At 41.4% G+C, this 21,614-nt stretch overlaps 2 protein-coding genes and 1 pseudogene across 2 annotated transcripts; all 3 read right to left on the bottom strand.

The window, feature by feature from the left end:
* Positions 1 to 112: 112 nt before the first annotated feature.
* Positions 113 to 5,546, bottom strand: LOC133005011 (transmembrane protein 209-like; annotated as a pseudogene).
* Positions 5,547 to 6,614: 1,068 nt separating this feature from the next.
* Positions 6,615 to 9,472, bottom strand: LOC133005699 (leucine-rich repeat-containing protein 23-like). Its single transcript, XM_061075460.1, has 8 exons — positions 9,425 to 9,472; positions 8,686 to 8,795; positions 7,889 to 8,009; positions 7,641 to 7,782; positions 7,301 to 7,431; positions 7,069 to 7,205; positions 6,735 to 6,939; positions 6,615 to 6,647 (listed from the first exon to the last, which is right to left on the bottom strand). The coding sequence occupies exons 1-8, from the start codon at positions 9,470 to 9,472 to the stop codon at positions 6,615 to 6,617; spliced, it is 927 nt and encodes a 308-aa protein (XP_060931443.1).
* A 669-nt stretch (positions 9,473 to 10,141) lies between these two features.
* rbm10 (RNA binding motif protein 10) lies at positions 10,142 to 20,570 on the bottom strand. The gene is made up of 23 exons (XM_061074411.1): positions 20,483 to 20,570; positions 19,898 to 19,956; positions 19,265 to 19,808; positions 19,002 to 19,172; positions 18,830 to 18,899; positions 16,962 to 17,035; positions 16,006 to 16,092; positions 15,799 to 15,859; positions 15,542 to 15,700; positions 14,970 to 15,130; positions 14,695 to 14,792; positions 14,342 to 14,429; positions 13,988 to 14,192; positions 13,783 to 13,892; positions 13,619 to 13,700; positions 13,055 to 13,146; positions 12,746 to 12,937; positions 12,160 to 12,354; positions 11,903 to 11,959; positions 11,554 to 11,748; positions 11,260 to 11,307; positions 11,113 to 11,168; positions 10,142 to 10,859 (listed from the first exon to the last, which is right to left on the bottom strand). Exons 2-23 carry the CDS (start codon positions 19,912 to 19,914, stop codon positions 10,769 to 10,771), a joined length of 2,853 nt encoding a protein of 950 aa, XP_060930394.1. The 5' UTR covers positions 19,915 to 19,956; positions 20,483 to 20,570; the 3' UTR covers positions 10,142 to 10,768.
* Positions 20,571 to 21,614: the final 1,044 nt, after the last annotated feature.

Raw genomic sequence — 21,614 nt, forward strand, 5'->3', positions numbered from 1 at the left:
CCCTATGTGTTCCTTACATTCAGGTGGATATTCCAACTAGTGTAGGCAGCGCAGAAAAGAAAAAATAACAACCAATTGCATTTTTCTTTTGTTGCTTGTAAATTACAATGCATCAGTCTTCAAATATCCACAGGATGTTCACACCAGAGAGGCCAAGATTTACTCTCCTGAAGAAAATATGAAAGGTAGTTTAATGATCAATCCTTCAGAAGCCAAGCAAAGTCAAACCAATACTTTCAAATAAAAAGCCAATATGACCTTTTGTTGAAAACAAATCAATATTAAATGATTCCTAACTTTTGGGCAAGCTGGCTATTTATAGGATTTCAGCAGAAGAGTTACTCACCCCAGCATCCCCGACTCCTTGGCCTTGATGACGTAGAGAAACATGAGGATCGTGTGGAACATGTTGTTCCGGCCCTATGATAGAAATCAAAGTGGGTTCAGATTGCCACAGTCAAATTTTTTCTGCAGAGCAACACACCCTGAACTGTTTATGAATGACATGTCTGTTCTAAGATTTACAGCAGTTAAACAGTGCATATGGTTGATAACTTGTGTTGCAATGAGGAGGCAAATAATCTAGACAAAACAGACATTGTTTCAGTGTGGGTTTCAGTTCAGTTTGTTCTTTAGCCAAAAGGCATAAAATCACACTCGTCTGAACGCAAATCTCAAACTGAGACAACTGTGAGACAGACCAAGGTAAAGGCATAACAAAAAACGCTTTCCAAGAGACTGAAAAATAAAGAAATGATTTCAGAATGAGAACACAGAAGGTGCTTTCAGACATGTAAGCAGTGGAATTGTACCATCATGTCCTGCTTCCTTGTTCCAGACATTTTCCAGGTGTTGTGAACGTGTCTGACCCCTGACCATCCCCTGCTGTGTTCATTATATGTGAGAAAGGCTGAGTTCATGTCTGAAAGCAGCTTGAGTGTTTGTCTCTAACCTTGGGTAGACTGTAGATGTGTCCCTTGTAGATGAGCTGGTAGTGAGGAGGAGTGGTGCTGATTTGGTGGACGCAGAAGAGGTTCTCTTCGGTTAGATCTACAAACAGGTATAAAAAGGGCACAAAAACTGAAACCCTGCGAGTAGGTGAAGTATAACATTATGAAAAGCAAGTACATGCGATGTGTCAAAGACAAGAAGCATACACAGGAAATCACAAGTCTCTGATTGTCCTTCCTTCATGTTTGTTTATGTGTATTCACCAGGTTCTTCTGGGGTGAGGCTGAAGTGCTGTGAGGTGAACGTCTTCCCGTCTGGATACTTTGGATGAGGGAGCAGTCTGGAGTCGAAGTATGTGCAGAACATGTGCATGAGAATCTGAGGGAACAGACAAACACAGTGACCTGACTATAGGGGCTAAATATTAGACATGTATGGATCAATGTAAGGTTCTTTACAAGGGAGCCACCCAGACTGTAGATGTAAGAACTGGAGCAGAGACCCCGCAGTCATTGGGTCAATAAAGGTCACAGCGACTTTCAGAGTGTAATGGTCGTTGGTATGCTTTGTTGTCTAATCCCAACCTCCAGAGCCTTGTTTCTTTTTCATATTTGTTTTTGGTCTTTTTTGACCCCAGTCATTGTCCTTCTGTGGACAGGAAAAAATAAGACTTTTTGGATTTTTCACAGTTGCAAGTGAAATTAATAGCTATAAGTAAATAATTCAATTTTATATTCCTGAATCTTGAAAGGAAAAAACATCAAACATCAGCCGAAAGGAATCAACCCAACCAAGCCTCATCCTGTGCATACAACAGAGATACTGAGACCTCTATGCTTAAGAGGAATTCATTGATTAGTTAACCAGCATAACATTTATCAACATTTTGCTAATTGGTTTCAGTTATAAGATGTAGTTGTTATTTTTTGTTTCCTTAGGATCTTATGATGGTAAACTGAGTAAGTTTGAGTTTTCACACAAGGTCAGAAAAAAGAAGGCTTCTAAAGAAATCACCTTGGTCTCTGGAAACTTTCAATTTGAATAATATTAACATTTTAGAGGCCAAACAATCAATTTATCAAGAAAATGATAATAGATCAAGCGATAACAAAAAATAAACCTCAGCTAATCCTGTGTGTGTGTGTGTGTGTGTACTCACAGCACAGTCAGTGGGGAGGTGTGTGTCCCACTTCTTGTTCTTCAGATCTCCACCCCGGTTCCAACAGAAGGAGCTCATGCAGCCGCTGTGAGCCAGCTCTAACAGAACAGAACAGATTAACATACATCCACACACATCAATCTCTTTAATTCATGAACTAACACAGAAACAAACATAAACCTGCACATAAAACATTTAGTCGCCAAATGTCCAAATACATCTGAGCCCGAATAACAAAAAGCAAATGATCTAAGTGCTTGCCGCTTTCACTGTACATAAGAAATAAATGTAACACACATATACACAATTGCACACATGACAACATATTAGTCGAAGGGACTTTAGGCACATCAGCAATCTTTATGGTTAAGCATACCTTTTATCTGTTCCACCAGATATTCCTGGTTGGTTGTGATGTCCAGGTACCGGACAACAGTGCTCATGGAGGGGATGGATGAGGCTTGCATCCCCGCTACCTGTTTCAGGTTGCTTAAACTGGCCTCTGGTAGAGGAAGGGAGTAAAACAAGTGAGACTCCAAAGTAAATAAAATTGTAGGTGTGTAATAGATCTCTAAATAAACTTTGGTGTTCATTTAGATATCCATGCGTTCTGTCTCATTAGAAGAAAACCAATTGCATATCAATTTGTCACGTTGAGTAAATCAGATTTCTGAATGACTACATGGTTTCACACTGATTTTCCTTCTTTGGTCCCGTGTAAACCACACTTCCTGAATGAAGGAAACAGCAGTTTATCATTCAGATATTTGCCAGGATCCATGTTCTCTGCAGATGTTTTACCTCCTATCTGGAGCTCATGAGGGAAGCCCATCCTCCTGAGCTGACTGTTCACAGAGTCTATTTCCTTCACCAGAGGGACCAAGATTGTGTCACTTATCCACTGCAAAACAAACAAATAATTCTTAACACAAATAGAATTTATGCAATATTTCTTTGTGTTTTGAAAGTGACCATGAATTAAGTTTCCTCCACATGTAGTTCTGTACATATGTGTGAAACTCACGTTCCTAAGCCTAGCTGTCCAGCTGTCGATGCGGTCCACTACCAGGCGACTGGTTGTGATTCTGGCCCATACCTTCGTAACAGGAAGGGACACGGATGTTAATTCATGCTAAACATACAAACCACTCTGTCACCAACAGACTTAGACACCAAACGACATTTTTGTTATTAAGATATAACACAGGTTCCCATATGAGGATAGCACAGACCTTCTCTGCAGCGTGTTTGGCACCCAGGTCTATCTCATACTTGCGGGCGCATGGGGCCTGAGGGCGGCAGGATGGCTGGTACAGGTATCTCTTCAGACTCTGAGTATAAGCCCCCGCAGAGTGGTTGTAGTTCCAAAATGTTGGACTGCTGAATGGAGACGCAAATTCTGGACGTCCTACACAGGGCATCAGTAAAACACTTTAGTTGAAAGGTTTCATTTCTTTACGATATAAATCCACATTTGGAGAAAATAACTGGTGGTTATTACTAACTCATATTTAAAAGCAATTCCTTGGTCAGACTCAGATATACCATTGACTCTAGGTACAAAAGACATTTAGTTACTGCAGTGAAGTTCCTACAAAGCTCTACCTAATTCTTTGCGGTGAGCCTTCTCCTCTTCTGTGCTGAGGAACCTCTCCAGACTTTTCAGATCCTCCATGTAGTCCTCCTTGTTTCCTCGGGAGTTAAACACTGAGGGTGAAGTGCGGTATCGAGCCCTCAGTCTGGAGCCCTCTGCTGGACCAATGCTGCTGGGGTGAGGAGAGGAACCAGGGGAAGGGCTGTAGGTCAACACCTGAGACGGAAATGACAGGATATGGAGTTATCGAAATGTACTTGGGATTATCCCACACTCTATATTGGTGCTGTGATGAACGTACACAACTGGGGAAGAACTTGGGGCTGGTGGTGGCTGGTCGAGAGGGGCTGAAACTCTGTATGATCTGCTCCAGCTGGTCTGGAGCCAAGGCCTGAATACCTGCAAACAGCCAGACAACAGTGATGGTACTTAATGAGTCCATGTACATGCATGGAATCGCAATTAAGCCAAAGGACTGAGGTATTAAAGGTCTGTTGGTAAAAGAACAGAGCCTCACTTGTGTTCCTCAGGCCCAGGAGACGATGCTGATAGGGGGACACAGCAATGATGGATGGAGCCATGGTGTATTGGAAATATTTCCAGAAATCAAAAATAGCATTGAGGCTAAAAAGGTAGGCAAGCGCCAGTTCTGCGAAGGAAAAGAGAAAAAAGAAGACACATATCATTGAGTGTCTCCTGTGCAAAAGTATAGTCAGGTGACTTAGTGTCAAGTTAAATTTCAGTGTCTGATTTAAAACACCTTGGATGTGATAGTAGACCTACTCTACTGTTTAAGATTTAAGGTCTGATGATATAAGAGAGTAAACTTTTAGTTAATCATGCTTTTTTTTAATATATTACAACTTATAATAAGATATTTTATGACTTTATACCAACAGCGAACATCCTTATAATAAATGAAAGTGTTGTGGGACCTCACCAATGTACCGAATGGGCCAGTAGGTGATGTTAAAGTATTGGATTAGCAATTTCCCCGACCTGAGAGATAAAAACAAAGACACACATCCATCATCAGACTGAGAGACGAGAGCTGGAGGGACAGTCAAATCTGTGCTACATTACAAACAATCACTTAGTTTGCAACAAAGGACTTTAATGAATGTAAACCAACTAACATTTCTTATCCTTTCAAATGTTTATACAAACATATCAAATAAAATTAACTCCTGACATATTGTAATATTATAATGACATATTTGTTATAAAATTAACAAATGTAAAAATGATAATAAAAAAAAGAATTACCTTAAATACACTTCTATTACATAGATTGTGAAAGACATACTTGGATATTCAAGATTCATCGTCCTCTTTTCATCTATTTCCATCTTTATATTCAAGATTCAGCTTCAATAAACTTTACGTGGACTCATCAAATATGAGATAAATTAATTGACAAAAGGGCCCAGATTATCTAAAGTGTTCCTTGTTTATCTGTGATCCTGTATGTAGTTTATTTTCCAAAAGTAAACACAGAGGTATTTCCTTCAACGAACCGGCCAAGACTTAGTCTAGACTCTGGTTCAACTTCTCCCTGAGGTCCATGTACAATATAAAAGCTGCTACATGGATCTGCAGTGCAGCGGTTAAATATGTTGGAGTGTTGCAGCAGTAATGCAGGACTCACACCGCAGTGAACATCATCCCAGCCTGAGAGCCGTTGAGCAAAGCCCAGGCGAGGACCACCTGTCCAGCCTGCTCCTCTCTCCTCATCCTCAGCGCTATGTCGATCATACTGGGCATCCCCTCCTTCTGTGGGGTCAAGTTTTCATTCAAATAATTCTTACCACGCTGAAGTGAATAACAACTGAAGCGCTGCATAATTTGTATTTAACCGAAAGGTTAAGTCAAGTACAACCATTAAAACAGAATTTAACAACAAACAGTGAGTGGTGAGGCAAGAATCTTGTGCAAACAGTAAACCATTGAGTTACATCATATTCCTCTTTTTTTTTAATCTTTTCACAAACACATTTTGGAAGTTTCAAGTTCAAATGTGAAAATGATAAAAGCGGTTACTGGCTCGCCAGCAGAAAATATTGTTCATTATTAGCATTGATGAGGCTAATGTTTTATTCTTGATTATTTTACAGAAGCTTTATGGAACACATGTTAGCTGGTTTGAATAGACACATAAACTAGGGATGTGAAGCAGCACTGTGCAGGCCGAAGCACATTCGAACTCTGCTCTGTGTTGCGTGCTTCACTTCCTGTGACCCTCACGAAATGTGGAATATTCCATTAATTCGCATTACGGTCCACACCATCAAGTGAAGACCACACAGTGACATTTTTTTATGTAAATCGAATTAAAGTTGTAAAAAAGGCTTACATCTTTTTGGCAGAAGGTGGTGATATCAGGACATACAGACTGATAGATCTGTTCAGGTCAAAACATTCTTGTATCTCTTCAGTTCGTATAAATCTTTCACATTTGAAAGACATCATAGGAATCTATGACCACTAACAATGACATTAGAGCAAACTGACAAAGAATTATTTGATTCATGAATCCTTTGAAGTGTTCTTCTGCCTGGGTTGAGTTAAATAGTAACTCACAAACAACCGTTATTCTTTTAACTTAGAATATTCAGAGTGTATTCACCTGAACTACTAAACTCAACAGGAAACTAAATTGAGGAACAGACCATAATGGCACAACAGAAGAATGACCAATACCTGATTCATTTTCCGCAGCACTTTGCAGAACTGAGGTCAAAATGTAATGAAAAGAAGACACAAGCAATTTGTAATGTAATCAGTAATGTGCACATTTATTAATGATGCATTATATAATTTACAAATTATTTCACAGTCACAGATCCGCCGGTCTTGTCAGGAAAGTCAATTACGTCAAACACGATCCCATTTAGGCTTTTGTTGAAAATCTTAAGGTTCTGCTATTTTCTCTTCTTCAAGTTCCTGAAATGGTAAACATGACATCAGAAACACCAGAAAAAGGAAAAAGATTAAATAAATTATTATTATTTAAATGTTATCTAGCTTTACCTTGATTCTCTCCTGGGCCTCAGTCCTCTCCTCTAGGGAGACCGGTTCTTTGTCAATTTGATCCAGCTGAGGCACAAGAATCAGCACACTTGTTCTGTAGTCTGTGGTTTCCACCAGCGGGTTCTCAGAAAGCACCAGAGTACGCAGGGTTTTTGACACGAGTGTAAGGCCGCGTAGGGTATTCTCATCTGAGATTGCATTGCCTCTAAGTGGAGAGAGGCAGAAATATTTGGGATATATAATCTGGGACAAATCACTTTAATTGGTCGTTTATGAATTCATAATGCATGCACTAGGTCACTGGAGTTACAATGGTGGCTGATAAAATGTATACCTGACATTGAGGTATTGAAGACACTTCATTTTGGGGCTGAGACCATCCAGAGATTCCAATTGGTTGTCTCTCAGATGAAGGGTGGTGAGGTTCTCTAACTTCTCCAATCCCTCCAGACGTTTGATTGCATTTTGGGCCTGAACAGAGACCAAGGATAGTTGCAGTCAGCAGTTTTCTGGTTATTACATACATACAAGGGCCATTAACCAAGTCATGGTAGGTTTATTATTACCAGATATAATCGTTGCAGGTTTGGAAGGTTAATGCCATTAGTGGTTTCAAGGAGATTTCCTCTCAGCTCTAGAGTTACCAGGTTGCCAAAACAGCCCATCTGAAGGCTGTTCATTGTCTTCAGAGCGTTACCTGCCAAAGAGATTTCAAAACGCCATGTTACAACCCTTCCAATAATATACATTAGGGAATACATATTTGATATCTTGCTGGGGAATAAAGAAAGTGTTACACCTAAAACTAAATTATAGTAACACCCCTTCTGATCCAATAATCAGTTACAGTATCTTATTGTGACCTATAGCATCACCCAAAACAGCACTTCAACTAAAAAAACAAACCTGTAAGATTGAGGGTCTCTAAAGAAGGTCCAACTAGGCCACCTAGGTCTGTGAGCTGGTTGGCAGCCACACTCAGCCACTGCAGGTACTTTAAGTGAGTGAAATGACTTCCTTCCATGCATGCCAAAGCATTATTGTCAACCTGCAGAAGAAGAGATTCCTTCAGGATTTACCATCACTTATAGTGAATGATAGTGACAGGCCCAGAAATGTTAGTGTCTAAACCGACAAAGACGAGAGCTTCTTGCCTTTAGCCAAAGCAAATCCGTCAGAGATGCCAGAGGGGTTAGAACGGTGAGGTGGTTATTGGACAAATCCAGAAAACGAACGTGAACGTAGCTGCAAATTGCAGCAATGTCATTCAGTCGTCTGAGGAGAAGCACATAAACAAATAAAATTGTAAGGACTCAGAAGACGTAAACATGATGACATGAAATTAAAACGACAGACGAAAGGCAATTTTATTAAGGCCCCAGCACTGACAGGCACTGACAGACAGTGAGGCCCTATTGAAATTTTAAAGATTATTGTTATTGTTATTATTATTTTTCAGGCAACTGACCTACACCTACCTGAAGTCGTAGTTTTTTTTTATTTATTTTTAATTTTAATTTATTTATGTTATTTATTTTATTTACCTCCTTCCTGCGCAGAAGTGAACCGCGCACCTCCTGCGCAGAAGTGGACTCCGCAGGATTAATTTAATTTAATTAAAAAAAAAAAATTATTTAATTAATTTGTTTTATATTACACATTTATATATATATATATATATATTTTAAATTTAATTAATTAATCAATTTTTTGTTTTTAAATTGACATAGTGTAAGATATTGTGCAATTAATAGGTGGTTGAAATCCTGCCAACACAAAAGCCTGCCAAACGTTAGCAGTTTTATTAACATTAAGCATTGGATTACCTGCTCATTCCCATGAGAAACTAATCACAGGAAGAAGATGGACAAATTATTGTGTGTTTGTGTATCTGTGTCATTCTATGCTGCTTTTGATACACATTTTCTCACTTGTATCTTTGTCTCCTTACTTGTCTTTTAAGTCCAGTTTGACAAATGCATGCCCAAGTCCATTTGCTGTTCGGCAAAGCAATGACAGCCCCTCACCTATAGTTTCCCGGGTCAAATTGCCAACCTGCACCTGTTGAACACAGAGGGATGATATCAAATAATAATTTCATTATCAAATAATGATAAACCCCAACCGGTCGTGGCTATGCGCCTTGAGATAATGTATATTATGATTTGGCGATATATATCAATTTGAATTTAATTGAATTTGTATGGGTTCGTGTCTCCACACTGCAGCTTAAGGATCAGTTTGTACAGTCCATTCTTTTAATCAGTTATTGTAAAATTGAGTATGGCTTAGTCAGTAAGTGACTAATTTTGTCCTTTTATTATTTCTATGCTTTCTATGCTTTAGTGCAGCCATTCCCACACTTAAGAATGCATCTGCTCTATCTTGCTCGACCCAGCAGATGACAGCGTTCTCCCTCACCTATGATTCCCCCGCTAATGATGCGTTCAGGTGTTAATGTGACGGTCGGCAAATACAAGGACACCTGCTAGGTCAGACAAAATAAGAACGTGGAATTTAAATCTCATGGATTTGTTTCATTACCTGTGATACGCTTTTTTTTTAGTCAACCATAAATGTCTTGTGGTAATTTATCTATTTCCTAGAGTCCATCTTCCAGGAGGCGTTTACAGCAATTTACAAAATGTGGGTAAATTCAGTGCGACTCATTTAATCACTGTTAACTTTACCTTCTCGTCCTCTTCCACTCCGTCTTCCTCCCCGTCCACCTCCGACATGACTGTGTCTTCATCCACTTCAGACATGCTGGTCAACTTGGCTTATTTTCACAAAATACAAATCTTCAGTTCACCTGTATTTACGTTAGCTAACTAATAATGAACACAACTGTCCAGGTTTGCTAGGCTAGCAGTACTTTGTGACCGTGGCAAGTAGCAACTACAACTTAGCTCAGTTTAGTGACTTCACAATAAAACTACAACTATCAAATCCGAATGTAACAAGCCACAGTAAGTGGTGACGACAAGAAGCTGGTGTACGTGTGATAAAGCTAACTGCGGGGTTGCTAACAAGCTAAAGGTGATCTGTTTATGCTTGTTGCTATGGAAACTTAACAAACGCAGTTCAGTCTACACGTGAGAATCAAATACATTATTATTATTTTGTTTAAATGAAGTGCTCTGCAACATCAACTTCTGCAGCTGAAGATGTTGCATCAGAAACACAAACCATGAGTTACATCATATTCCTCTTCTTTCTTCTTTTTAAATCTTGCAAAAACACATTTTGGAAATTTGATGTTAAAATGTAGAAATGATGCATCTGTTTACTGGCTCCACCACAGAAGACATCGCCCATTATGAGCGATAACAATGCAAATGACTTATTCTTGATTATTTTACAGAAGCTTAATGAAACACGCTTGAACAAATACTCACATAAAAAAATAATTTCTGCAGAGAAAAGTATGTATTACATTGTGAATTCATACAGGTGATATAACAAACTGACACTTTTCACCCACACACTAGTGTTAGTGCGACCCTGTGCATTTCACGAGGCCACAGTCTCACAGCTCCCACCGTGGTATAAAAGTGCTCATTCTAAAATGTATGTACACTTTATGCCCAGATCAGTCATTCACTGAATGGTAAGGCATATTACATTAAATAAAAAAAAATCTATGGTGCATAGACAGTAATATTAGAAAAATTTAATTTGCTGCCAAATAAAGATCTTCAGCGATCTTTCACGTTCCCACAGCAAATGTTTCCCAACCACATAAGGCTTGTTAATCAGACACAAGCTCTGAAGCAAGTGAGAACGCAAAACTGCATCATACAGGAAGAAAGCAAAAAAAAAGGTGCATTCTGTGCAATATCCTGACATCCACTGCTACAGGATCAGTCCAGTTCATATGTATTACCACTGTTGAGGTAACTGTAGAGTCAAACCAAAATTAAGAGGTTTATAGGTTTATATACGATGATCATAGTGAAATGTTGCGTGCTGGGCTTTGTCCTTTTGTCCGGGACGTTCCTCTGTCAGGATGTGGAGGATTTACGGTGAGGGTCTCACTCTACTTGCATGTTGCGCAGTAGGAAACCCTTTTTCACTCCGCCCTGAAGCATCCTGGCACCAAGACTGGTGCCTGTGATCCCATCACTAAAGGAAGACAAACAACATTTGAGCACACACACACACAAAATAAGATAAAATCACATCCCTCATTGCTGACAAATTTGTTGTATTTGAAAATTATATACAAGAACATCACCCTATAAAGATGAAGTTACAATAGTTATAATAATACAAATAGTTATTCGATCATTACAAGAGGACTCCAACACCAACTGCTAAACAGAAACAACTACAAGACATCACCACAGAGTCAGTCTGTTATCTCACTGCTGCTTACATGGGGCTAAACTTCCTCTTCTTTAGATCAGGAGGTTCAGATCCATCTGCAAGTCTCTGCAACCAAAGAAAGGATAATTAAATTAACAAAAACCGCACTCAACTCAAATTAGCAACAACTATTGTCAGACAATGATGATTGACTAACCTCTTTGCCTGCAGATTCCTGCTGGGCTCTTCTCTGCTCCAAGTTTTGCTGTGGGCCGACAGATGAATAGGTCAAACATAAACCTCATTACAGGGGAAATGTCCTTGGGCTGCACTTTTGTCATTAGGAAATACCCTCTAGATAACAGACAGTGAAGGATGTATGAGATTATTTAAAAAAACCCACAGACAACAAGTTGGTTTTCCAGCCTGGAGTTAACACATGGTCCCAATGCATCATTAATGCAGTGTTTGTGGTGGTGTGAGGTTAAAGTCTCGCTGTTTGTGTAACCACCTTATGTAGCTCCGAGAGCTGCTGGTGCCTGATGAGGGCCTCCTTACTGGGGAATTGTCTCCTGCATAGCAGACAGGCCAGTTTAACCCAGTCTGTCAATCTCCCCTCCTTCTCATCTTTTTCGCCTCCTTCTTCATCACTGTCCGTTTCTCCGCTGTAGGCCGGGACCAGACCTTGCTGCTGAGGAGGAGAACTCTACAGAGGAGGGACGCAAGGGGAAGAACTGATGAACAGACAGATACAGAGATAACTGTATGGTTAAGAAAAGCATATAAAAGTATATGACATCAGAAAAAACTATGAAGACAACAGACTAAAAAAAGATACATCACAGTGTCCATGTCCTTACTTCTGTACTTTGTCTGATCTGGTCCAAAAAAATCTGAGGCCGTTCAGATAGTGCCCCCTGCAGGACAAACATTCAAAAGGATTAACATGTCAGTTAGTAAGAACTTTTTCTAATGCAGACATTCCTTTCTCATTTGCACAAGAGCAGAGTGACGGTTATAGGAGGCTGAACCAGAGTCCACTCTCTCACTATGATCCCCTGCGTGTCTTCAGGACAGTTTCCAGCCAAGCATGCATGTGTTCACAAGGATCATCCACCTTTTTCTCCAGAACTGCATAGCCTGCATCCGCACTCGCAGACTCTCTGCGGTCATCTACGCGACTGTGGCCCGGGGCTCGGGTGTAACCAGGAGGCAGCGCCGTCGAGCCCACGGCAGGGGAGGAGGTGACAGAGCGCATGTTCTCCTTCTGTCTGTTGAGACTCTTAGCCCAGCGCTCCATATCTTTGGCAATCTATTAAGACAAACACCAAGAAGTTTAATTTCGCAAGTTAAAATGATTCAACAGATGAAGATTACAAATTTTAGGTCATATTCAGCAAGTAGCAGAAAACTAAAAATGTTTATGTTGATAACGTCCATGGTGTCATAGTTTGTTCATTTTGGTCACAAATGTATTATACTGTAAGGTATTGATGATTGATCTATCAATAATCAGAGTTTTTACAAATGTTCAATCCAAAAACTGAAGCAAACAAACATAGGTTAGTTTTCTCTATAATAGTGAAGTTCTTAATCTTGCGCAGTAATGCATGTTGTGATTTATTACCATACTAATAAACTGAATTGAAGTCAGTTTGAGTTTTTCTGGAAGTACTTGTGTCCAGTATGTAGAGTACTTGTACCTGTTGAGCAGTTTTACTCTTGGGCTTGTCTCTTTTCTCCTTGCTGCCAGGAGAAGCAAACAGTGAGTCTGACGGGGCCATGCCTTCACTCATTGAAGCTCCGTCTGCGTTCGACGGGCTGGCAGCAGGAATGTAGGTGTGTTTCTCTCCATCCCAGTACATGTAATGCTGACTGTGAGGGTTGAAGTAGTACTGCAAAGACGAAGGACACAAAAAGTAAGAACCAGACTGAAATTAAAGAAGAAGACGACTCATTCAAAAAAGTGCTGGGTGAACGTTCAGATTATGGTGCAATCCATCACTCTTTACCTGGGAGTTAGGATCATAGTAGAGGCCTGTGAATGGGTCGTAATAGTAGGCAGAGCTCTCATCGTACTGGTAGGTGGACACATCTGGCACAGCTACAATCAAAGACACAGGACATTGTTTTTACAATCTAGTCTTCTTAAACTGAACAGCACTAAATTCACTGAACAGCTCATATGAAGCCTTTTATGTCTTGGGTGTCAAAAAAACATTTGGGACACCACTGGCTTAGAGAACAGTGGAAACACGTCTATGCTTTGTTATTTAAGGTCCACGTGACCAAGCAGTGACAATTAAGGAATTTGAATAGCTACAAACAGAGTACCTTGGAGTTTTTTTATTTTTCAGAATGGATTTCTAGTAAAATTGGTGGTAAGATGTGGTATGAACCAAGAATGCATTGAAATTTTAGCATTGAGTGTCATTACTTAAGTCTTGGTTAGAAGGCCTGAGCGAAACATCTATCAGAAAGGTATGCTCCATCTATTCACAGTTTTAAATGAAAATATAAATGTAGTGTTTCTAATTCTTGATCTTAATAATATGACTTGACACAAGAAGCCTTACGGTATTGCTGGAGCTCATGTTCAGTGCCTGGGGTTGCAGGTTGGCTGTGAGAAGCTGGCTGTGGTTTTCCCACTATTTCAACCTGCGGGGAGACAGAGCTCATAAAGCAAGAGGCTAATGGTTAAAATAACACCGGAAAAGGTAAGTAGGTCACGGTACAATACCTGTGTGGCTGAATTGGCGGAAGCTGTGGTGCTGAGAGCAGTTTGTGAGTGACTGAGAGACTGCCGCAGAAGTGTTGATCCCAGTGTCACTGCCTCAGATGAAATGCCAGCTGCACGTGAACAAGCACAAACAAAAAAGTTCAGTACATTGTTACACAGATCACAGGGTCAATATGCTTGGATACTTGGTGTATATAACACCTACCTGGGGCAGCTCCACCCGAGTACGTCCCCACCAGCGATGCTCCTACACTGAGTAAGGCAGGAACCCTGGCATCTGCCTGGGCCTTGAAAGTTGCACCATCTAGTCCAGAGTATTCATGCCCATCCTGATTGTATGTCACTGCTGACCCCTGCTGATACACTCCTGTATCTACACCCTGGCCTCCGCTTGATCCATTTTGAGCAGTCTGAGCATTGAGAGAATTTTTAGAAAATTTAGCAAACATACATATATATAAAAAACAAACAAGACTACACAGTGACAACAGCACATTTTGCAATTAAAGACGTGTTGTGCCGAAACATTTTCTTTGCTTGAGTCATTGAGAAAGTTTACCTGCGTCACAGCCCACTGTGCAGCTGCTATCGCTGTGCTGGCCACTGTAGCAGCACTCACTCTGCTCCCGTCAGTCAGGAACACGTCACTGGTAGAGAACAGAGAGTTTCAGTGAGTTTAGCTGGTGACCTTCATTTTATCATTATACAAACAGTATTACACTAACTTTTTTTTTTAAAGAGAAAATAAATTGTTTTAGGTCATCTCCTAGACAATTATTTCTGATCCAATTATTCACATGATCAATGTGAGTTTTTTTGTGACTAGAAATAACAATATAGTTTGTTGTGCAATATCAATCACATCCGGTGTTTTCTTTGCAGTGAAGTTTGGGTGTGTGTGTGTGTGTTTACCGTTTGGAGCCTTTGGCAAACTCCACCACAATCGCCTTGCCGTCGATAGAGAGAGGTGGCTGGAGAGCCTGTAAGATCTGGAGCAGCTGTGATGCCTCCTGGGAACAACATACAGAGACCTGTGAGTTTAGTGTGGGTGCACGTGTGTCAAATTGCCTGGGTCTATGTAGTTTTAGGATAACATTTACAATATGTTTTATTTATGGATGACTCTAAACTGAATACATATTTAGTTAAAGAGTGAATGGAAAAGCTCATGTACATCCGTTTCTCACCACTATGGTAGAAAGCTGTAGAAAGGCAAACCCCCTGTTGAGATGCGTGTGCTTGTCCTTGATGAGGCGAATATTGGAAGGAGACAGTGTGGCAAATGGAGCCAAGGCAGATAAAATGGCTTCCACTGAAGTATGAGGGCCAAGGTTTCTTAGTATCAGAGCTGTTGAAAGAGAAGGTGAGAGAATATTAGATTTTTAAACCCACGATTTCCAGGTGTGTAGGATTTAGAGGCATTCACTGGTGAGGTTACACGTAGCAACCAACTCTAAATACCCCTCCTTTTTCCGACTCATACAGTGGCCTTCAGGTAACATGAAAGTGTGAAAGGTCCTCTCTAGAAGCAGTGTTTGATTATGAGAGACAGAGAGAGAGAACTTTTTTGCATCAAGTTCCGGGACTATCATACAAAATCCACGCGATTCGTTTATAGAAATCAACCGCTTAGAGGTTTTGCCCCAGGACAAACGTGATCACCATAAGCACTTTCCTCTTTACTTTCTAAAAGGGCAAATAAATCGGTCCTTCGGTAAAATAAACAAGACATTTAAAAAACGGCAGGAGATGGACTTACTGTCATTTGCAACATCTGCCTGCTGTGCAGCTTGTCCTGGGGCGACAGTAGGACCAGAGGAATGGTAGGGTACTGGGAGGGGCAGTAAACCTTGAGCGCCGTCCTTTTGAAGCCCAAGAGGCAAATCCCTCGGCAACTGGGGCAACTTCAGCTCAGCCTCTGGGGAAAGACAACGTGTCATAGTATATTAGTGTGTGGTGGGAGGGAGCTTGTGTGATTGTAAAAGATAGATTAGGAAGCTATTTTTAAAACTCTACCTGATTTAGGAACACTGCATTTGAAGCACTTTTCTCTCCTTTTAAAGTTTTGCACACCGCACTGTTGAAATGATACACAAGCTCTTGTTAGAGGACTTCCTCGAAGAATGATCTGCTACAGTGACTCATAAACGTGCAAGCAAATGAGAATACAAATTTAGATTTCACGCAAAGGTGTAAACACACACACACACACACACACACAACCTTGTTGCAGAGCCAGTCCTCGTTGGCACGCGGCTTTGGGTCGCTGAAGTGCATCGACACCCTCTGCCCCAGAATCATCAGCACTCCCTGAAAGAACGAGAGAGGGAGGAAGGGGAAAACAAAGAATGATTATCAGCGTTAATTAGGCTACTCATGCCAGAGAAAGGCCTCATCTCACAAGAGATGAGAGAGAATGAAAGGGACGAGAGGGACAGAGAGAAAGAGAGAGAGGAGAATTGAGGCTGAATGAGAGAGGACACCAGAGAATTGCAACCTTCAGCTTTAGGAAATTGGGACGGACTGAGATGGTGTATGTGTACTGTATGCGGTTGTGTCCATTTTTAAGGACACAGTGTGTTTTTGTTCAATTGTGTCATCCCTCCCCCCTATAGGGGAACCTTTTCTCATCTTTCCACACATCCCATCCCACTGTGACAACCTTCACCTCCCATATAGACAGTAACTGCTTCCTGCAGACGTAATAATGGTTGAGATGACCCAGATATGAAAAGTTAAAAAACAAGAAAATTAGGTACTGTATTCATTCTGATTCAACATACAATATATCATGTGGAAAATTATATTCCTCCTGTCAATACTGGAGGTGATACTGTAAACTTAGGAGAAGAAGTGAGCACATATTGCTGAAGAAAGGGAAGCTTGTATTGGACGAATGAGTAAATGTGACTGGGAGGGTCCAGTTATGAAAACTATGTAGCTGGGCCCCAGACAGACAAGTGTCATGAATTTACCTTTATGTGTACAAAGTAGAAGGAAAAGGTGAACTTCCCTCTAAGGATACAGATCTATTTCTTTGAAAACATCAAACAGTATTGCATCATGTACATTTCACAGGGCACTATTTTAACTGTGTGTTTGTCCTGATATTAACCATTACGTCCCATTACATGTGTGTATATATATGTGTATGTGTGTATGTGTAGGGGGAGAGTGACCTGGTTGGTCTCCATCCAGCGGGTGGCCTCCTGTATGAGATTAAACTCGACGAAGGCGAATCCTCGGCTCTGACCTGGACACCGCCCAGCGCCATGGTTACCGAACAACAACAACAACAACATAACAACAACGCAGTGAGGGGTTAGTGCTTCAGGTACAGAGGAGAGAGAGACCCTGTATCAGCACTTATAAAATAAGAAATCATTGCTTCCTCTCTCCCTTTGTAATAGCACATCTGACAGCCAGTTGGAGAGCCACTGTCACATTCTCTGCAAAGGTGGGAGGAGGAGTGTCTCAGGGTCAAGGACAGTGGGAGAGGGAGGGAGAGAGAGAGAAAATCATATCCACTCATCAGTTTGAGTCTGAGCTCTTTTGCTGAATTTGAATGAAAACCAGGCACCAACAGAACACACACACAAACACACAGACACACACGTCTATCTGCTACAATGAGAGTCAGAGTAAACTACGTAGCAGAGTGGTGGAATGATTCTTCTTAAAAGCCATTTGTTACTTATGATTGACAACAAACTGTGAAACATATTTAGTTTTACAAATTAATATTGCTTTAAGTTGTTTTTTAAACAACACTGAACATGGAGTGGATTTACAAAAGTCAATATTCAAACATTTCAAACTAAGTGACTTAAGTCTTAAAAACAGGGAGATGGTGATGAAGGAGTGAGAGAGGCAAAGCAGAGCAGGGGACTGTAAGTGTGACCGAGTCAGATACATATTACAGACAACCAGCGAGTTAGCAGTCTGTGTATGTTCAGGCAGGGTTTTTTTTAACTTCTGAATCCAAAAAACAAAAAAATGAACAAACCATATGTCAGAGTAGTAAACCAAGCAGCTTTTACTTTTTTCATTGTCAGAATCAAATGATGAAAAGGAGAAAACCAAATAGTTCCAACTTAATTTTGCCCTTTTGAACTGAAGGATTTAGAAAGGCAAACAGATGACACAGAAGTAATAGGAAGTATTTCAAAAAAATAAAAGCCAAGTGAGTCTATTAAAATATAATATTACATACGCACAGGACAGTGAATTTTTTTGGGATTTCCCCCATTTGATTCTTACAACAAAAAATGAGTTTCCCTTTTTTGGTTTTTAACAAAAAAAATTAAAAAAAAGATGATATTGCAGTTTTTGGTTTCAAAGGCAAGTGAGACTGCGAAAAAAAGACAAGCTTTTCTCAGTGGTATGGATGACGTCCTCATAGCTGAGAGGACGCTGCAGAACTTCTATCCTGATGCTCATACACTCAGAAATAGCTACAACGACAAACACAATCAAACATGTTCTGCTTCTACTGTTCATTTCTCCACTGACACGGTTAGTTTAGACAGAGCAACATCCATGTGGTCAGACACACCTCACTTCAGGATAGATGAGGCAAGAATAGGGATAAAGACAGTAAGAGAGCCAAAGTGAGAAGGGAAATTAAAGCCATGGAGTGACGACCTTTAAAACTATATGCATGCATTCTTCTCTTATCAGCAAATCTAGACAGAGCTCTACTCTAAAGCGTGCATGGATGTTGTGTTGGCCTGAGGTCGAAAGCGAGGTTACAGACACCAGTCGACCAAGGACTCCAGGCAGGAATCTAAGCACCAGCCTGCATTTAGCTCTATAATATGTGTTCTTTGCATCAACTATCTACTCCACTATAGATAAAGAGAGTCAGAGAGAAGGAAAGAGATTGCAAAGACACTTATTAATAAGAGAAAGAAGACAGAGTGGCTAAGATATCATCTGAATTTGAAATGCAAATGATGGAGCAGGTTATGCATGAGTGATATAAAAGAAGAGAGCAGGAGAAGGGGGGAAGAAAAGAAAAAAATCCAAGCAACGAGCAGATTCTCACCTGAAGATTTGTTTCTCATGAGGCGAACCTCTCTTGGCTGAATCCCCTGCTCCTGAAGTTGTGCACGAATCTATGAAAACAGAGGCATTATTACCATTTAAGCCAACAAACAACAACAACACCCCCGCCTCATCAGACCACTGTAGAGACAAACTCTGGGACATGAACAAACCTCATTGGCTGTGGCATTGGGTGGAAGCATACGCAGCATTATGATGTTGCTGGGCCTCTGGTTATGGTCTAGATCTGCACGGTAGTCCTGGTCTCTCTGATCCAACTCTTCAAGGGACAGGTCAAGATCACTGCCCCCACAACCATGCTCCTCTGACCCATCTGGAAAAGCCTGCATAGAAGAGTCACAAATTAACAACAGATGTCAACAACAAAACAAAACTCTAGCAGGTCCATAAAGTGGATGAACTTTCTATAGCTTACCCTCCTCTTCATCCCCCCACGAGAGAATCTGTCCTCGTCTCTCGCTCTTGCCGTATTATAATCCATTTCTTCAGAATGGGCACCACCACGACTCCAGTTGCATTCTTTACTACCCGAGTGAGGGCCACTGTTCTCTGGGAAGCCTCTTCCACCTTTCCCTCTGCCCTTTTGCTGCAGGCCAGTCTGTAGCTGCTCAAACTCCCGCCTGGACCCGTCCTCCTCCCTCTGGAGCAAGGGAAGGGCTAGATCAGGCCGCAGCTGAGAGCAAGGGGGCCATGGGAGCCCCTTCCCCTCGTGAGCAGCGTCCCCTCGCCCATCTCCTCTCTTGTGGAACCCCGGGCGGTCCTGGAGACGCCCTGGTGGGAAGTCAGGGCCGCCCTGTGGTTGCTCGCCACGGCCATACGGTCCAGCTCCCTCTGCTCGGACATCATATCCTGCTCCTGCCTCTTCATCCTCTTGTCCATAGCCTCTGTAGTCCATATCCCGGAAGTTGTGGTCATTGTGGTTGTTGCCGTAGCGACCTATGCGGTCACCTCGTCCGCCCCTGTTGAACCAGTGAAGACGATGTGAGGGACTGGTCTGACACATGTTTGTCAGTAAGAAAGGGTGTGACGGTAAAGATTGTTTACTCACCTCCGCTCATAGTCCATGTCGGCCAACTGACTCTGGTCCCAGTCTCTGACCTCTTCTCTCTGGTTTCAAAGAGAATCAATGATCAGATTGACTGAGCATATTGATTGTGCACATACCTTGTCGCTTAGAAGTCACAAATGAAAGCTGCTTTAATGCAGGAAGTGCAGGTTGCATGGCAGAGACGTGCACTCACAGAGGCGGGTCCTGCAGCCTCCTACCTGTCACCAGGTTTGGTGCATTTCTGGTGCTGCTGCTGCAGACTTCCCTAACTTCGATGGAGTCTGTCGTCACCGCTTTCTGTGCGATTCACCACCGGCGACTGACAAGAGGCCCAGTGTCCCTGCGTCACTACCGGATATGAACTGTGTGTGTGTGTGTGTGATCGAGCTCAAACATACTATCCCCCAAAAAATGGTGTGATCAACAATGACGTATGGCGGTCATCTCTGTTAGCGCACATGCTAAACTAGGCTAACCCGGGGTTGGCTAGCTGCTTCCGTGCTGACTCGCGTCGTCACGACCGTCGGAGTGTTTGTCAACAACAACAACAACAACGTGTGTGCGTGAGGTCAGATATACACTTACCAGCGTGACATGTAACCAGCGGCAGCTCTTTAAATGTCAGCAAGCAGCGCAGGTGAGAAGCCTGTTTGATTTCTCATGGATCCACAGTGTAAAATGGCCACAGCAGGACAACACTTCGGGTGGGCGGGACCTAAGTCTGACTCGGCTTTCTGATTGGTGCATGGACAGGCAACGCAACAATGTGGTCGCTGATTGGACGAGACGAGCAGGCCGGGCCTTCACTAGGAGCGCATGACAGATAGACTGAGGATGATGTGCATATATATATTTGGATGTTGTTGAGATATCTATGTTTTGTTCTCTATCTTATGAATATATTTTACTATATTTTACCTACATTTATATCCTGTGAATCAATATTAGCTGTGTAGTCTATAGAATTAAAAATATTACAACTGTTTTTTTAATTAGAGTGATGTATAACTTCTGGACTCAGATACAGGGTCAGACAGAGAGCGCAACCATCTGAGTGTCAATCTGACTGCAAAGTGCAGCTTGGACAGAAGTGTGAGAAGTAAATTCATCTTGAGATTTGAGATAATGAAAGCACAGATTCCTACAAAGGAGAGAGGATGTTCCAGGACTAACACAAAGAACCATTTCATAAATTATTATGAGAAAAAGATATTAAATCCTCCTCTAAAGTCTAATCTGCTGTGTCTCTCCACTGTGAAAGACTCCCTGCTTGATAAGGGCACAATGGTGGGACACCTGGTGGAGTGGACCTTTCTATCACAGTGGTCTGCTTGCAAAAAACTGCACTTTGAGAGACAGTACACATCTGGCCAATTGCTGAGTGCCCTCAAGAAAAGAACCACCTCTGTGTTGCACTCTGTGTCTTTTACAAATACTGTGGACTTAGAATAAGGGGGGCTTCGTCTCGACATGATCCAGTGACCTGGTGACGTGTCCGGCAGAACCCCAGAGATTCTCTGTAAGTATTGTTCTTATACAATAAACGTATTACTGTGAAACTTTTGAACATTGAACTTGTCTAAATCATTACCTTTCCCATTTGAACCTCGAATCAATGAACACGCTGTCTGGTCCGGATGGGACCGGGCTCAACAATGTGCATGTTGTAATGTTTCTGTTCATTTATCAGATCTAAATAAAACTATTAATTTTGTCC

This window comes from Limanda limanda, chromosome 7 (assembly GCF_963576545.1).
Source record: "Limanda limanda chromosome 7, fLimLim1.1, whole genome shotgun sequence".
NCBI lineage: Eukaryota > Metazoa > Chordata > Actinopteri > Pleuronectiformes > Pleuronectidae > Limanda > Limanda limanda.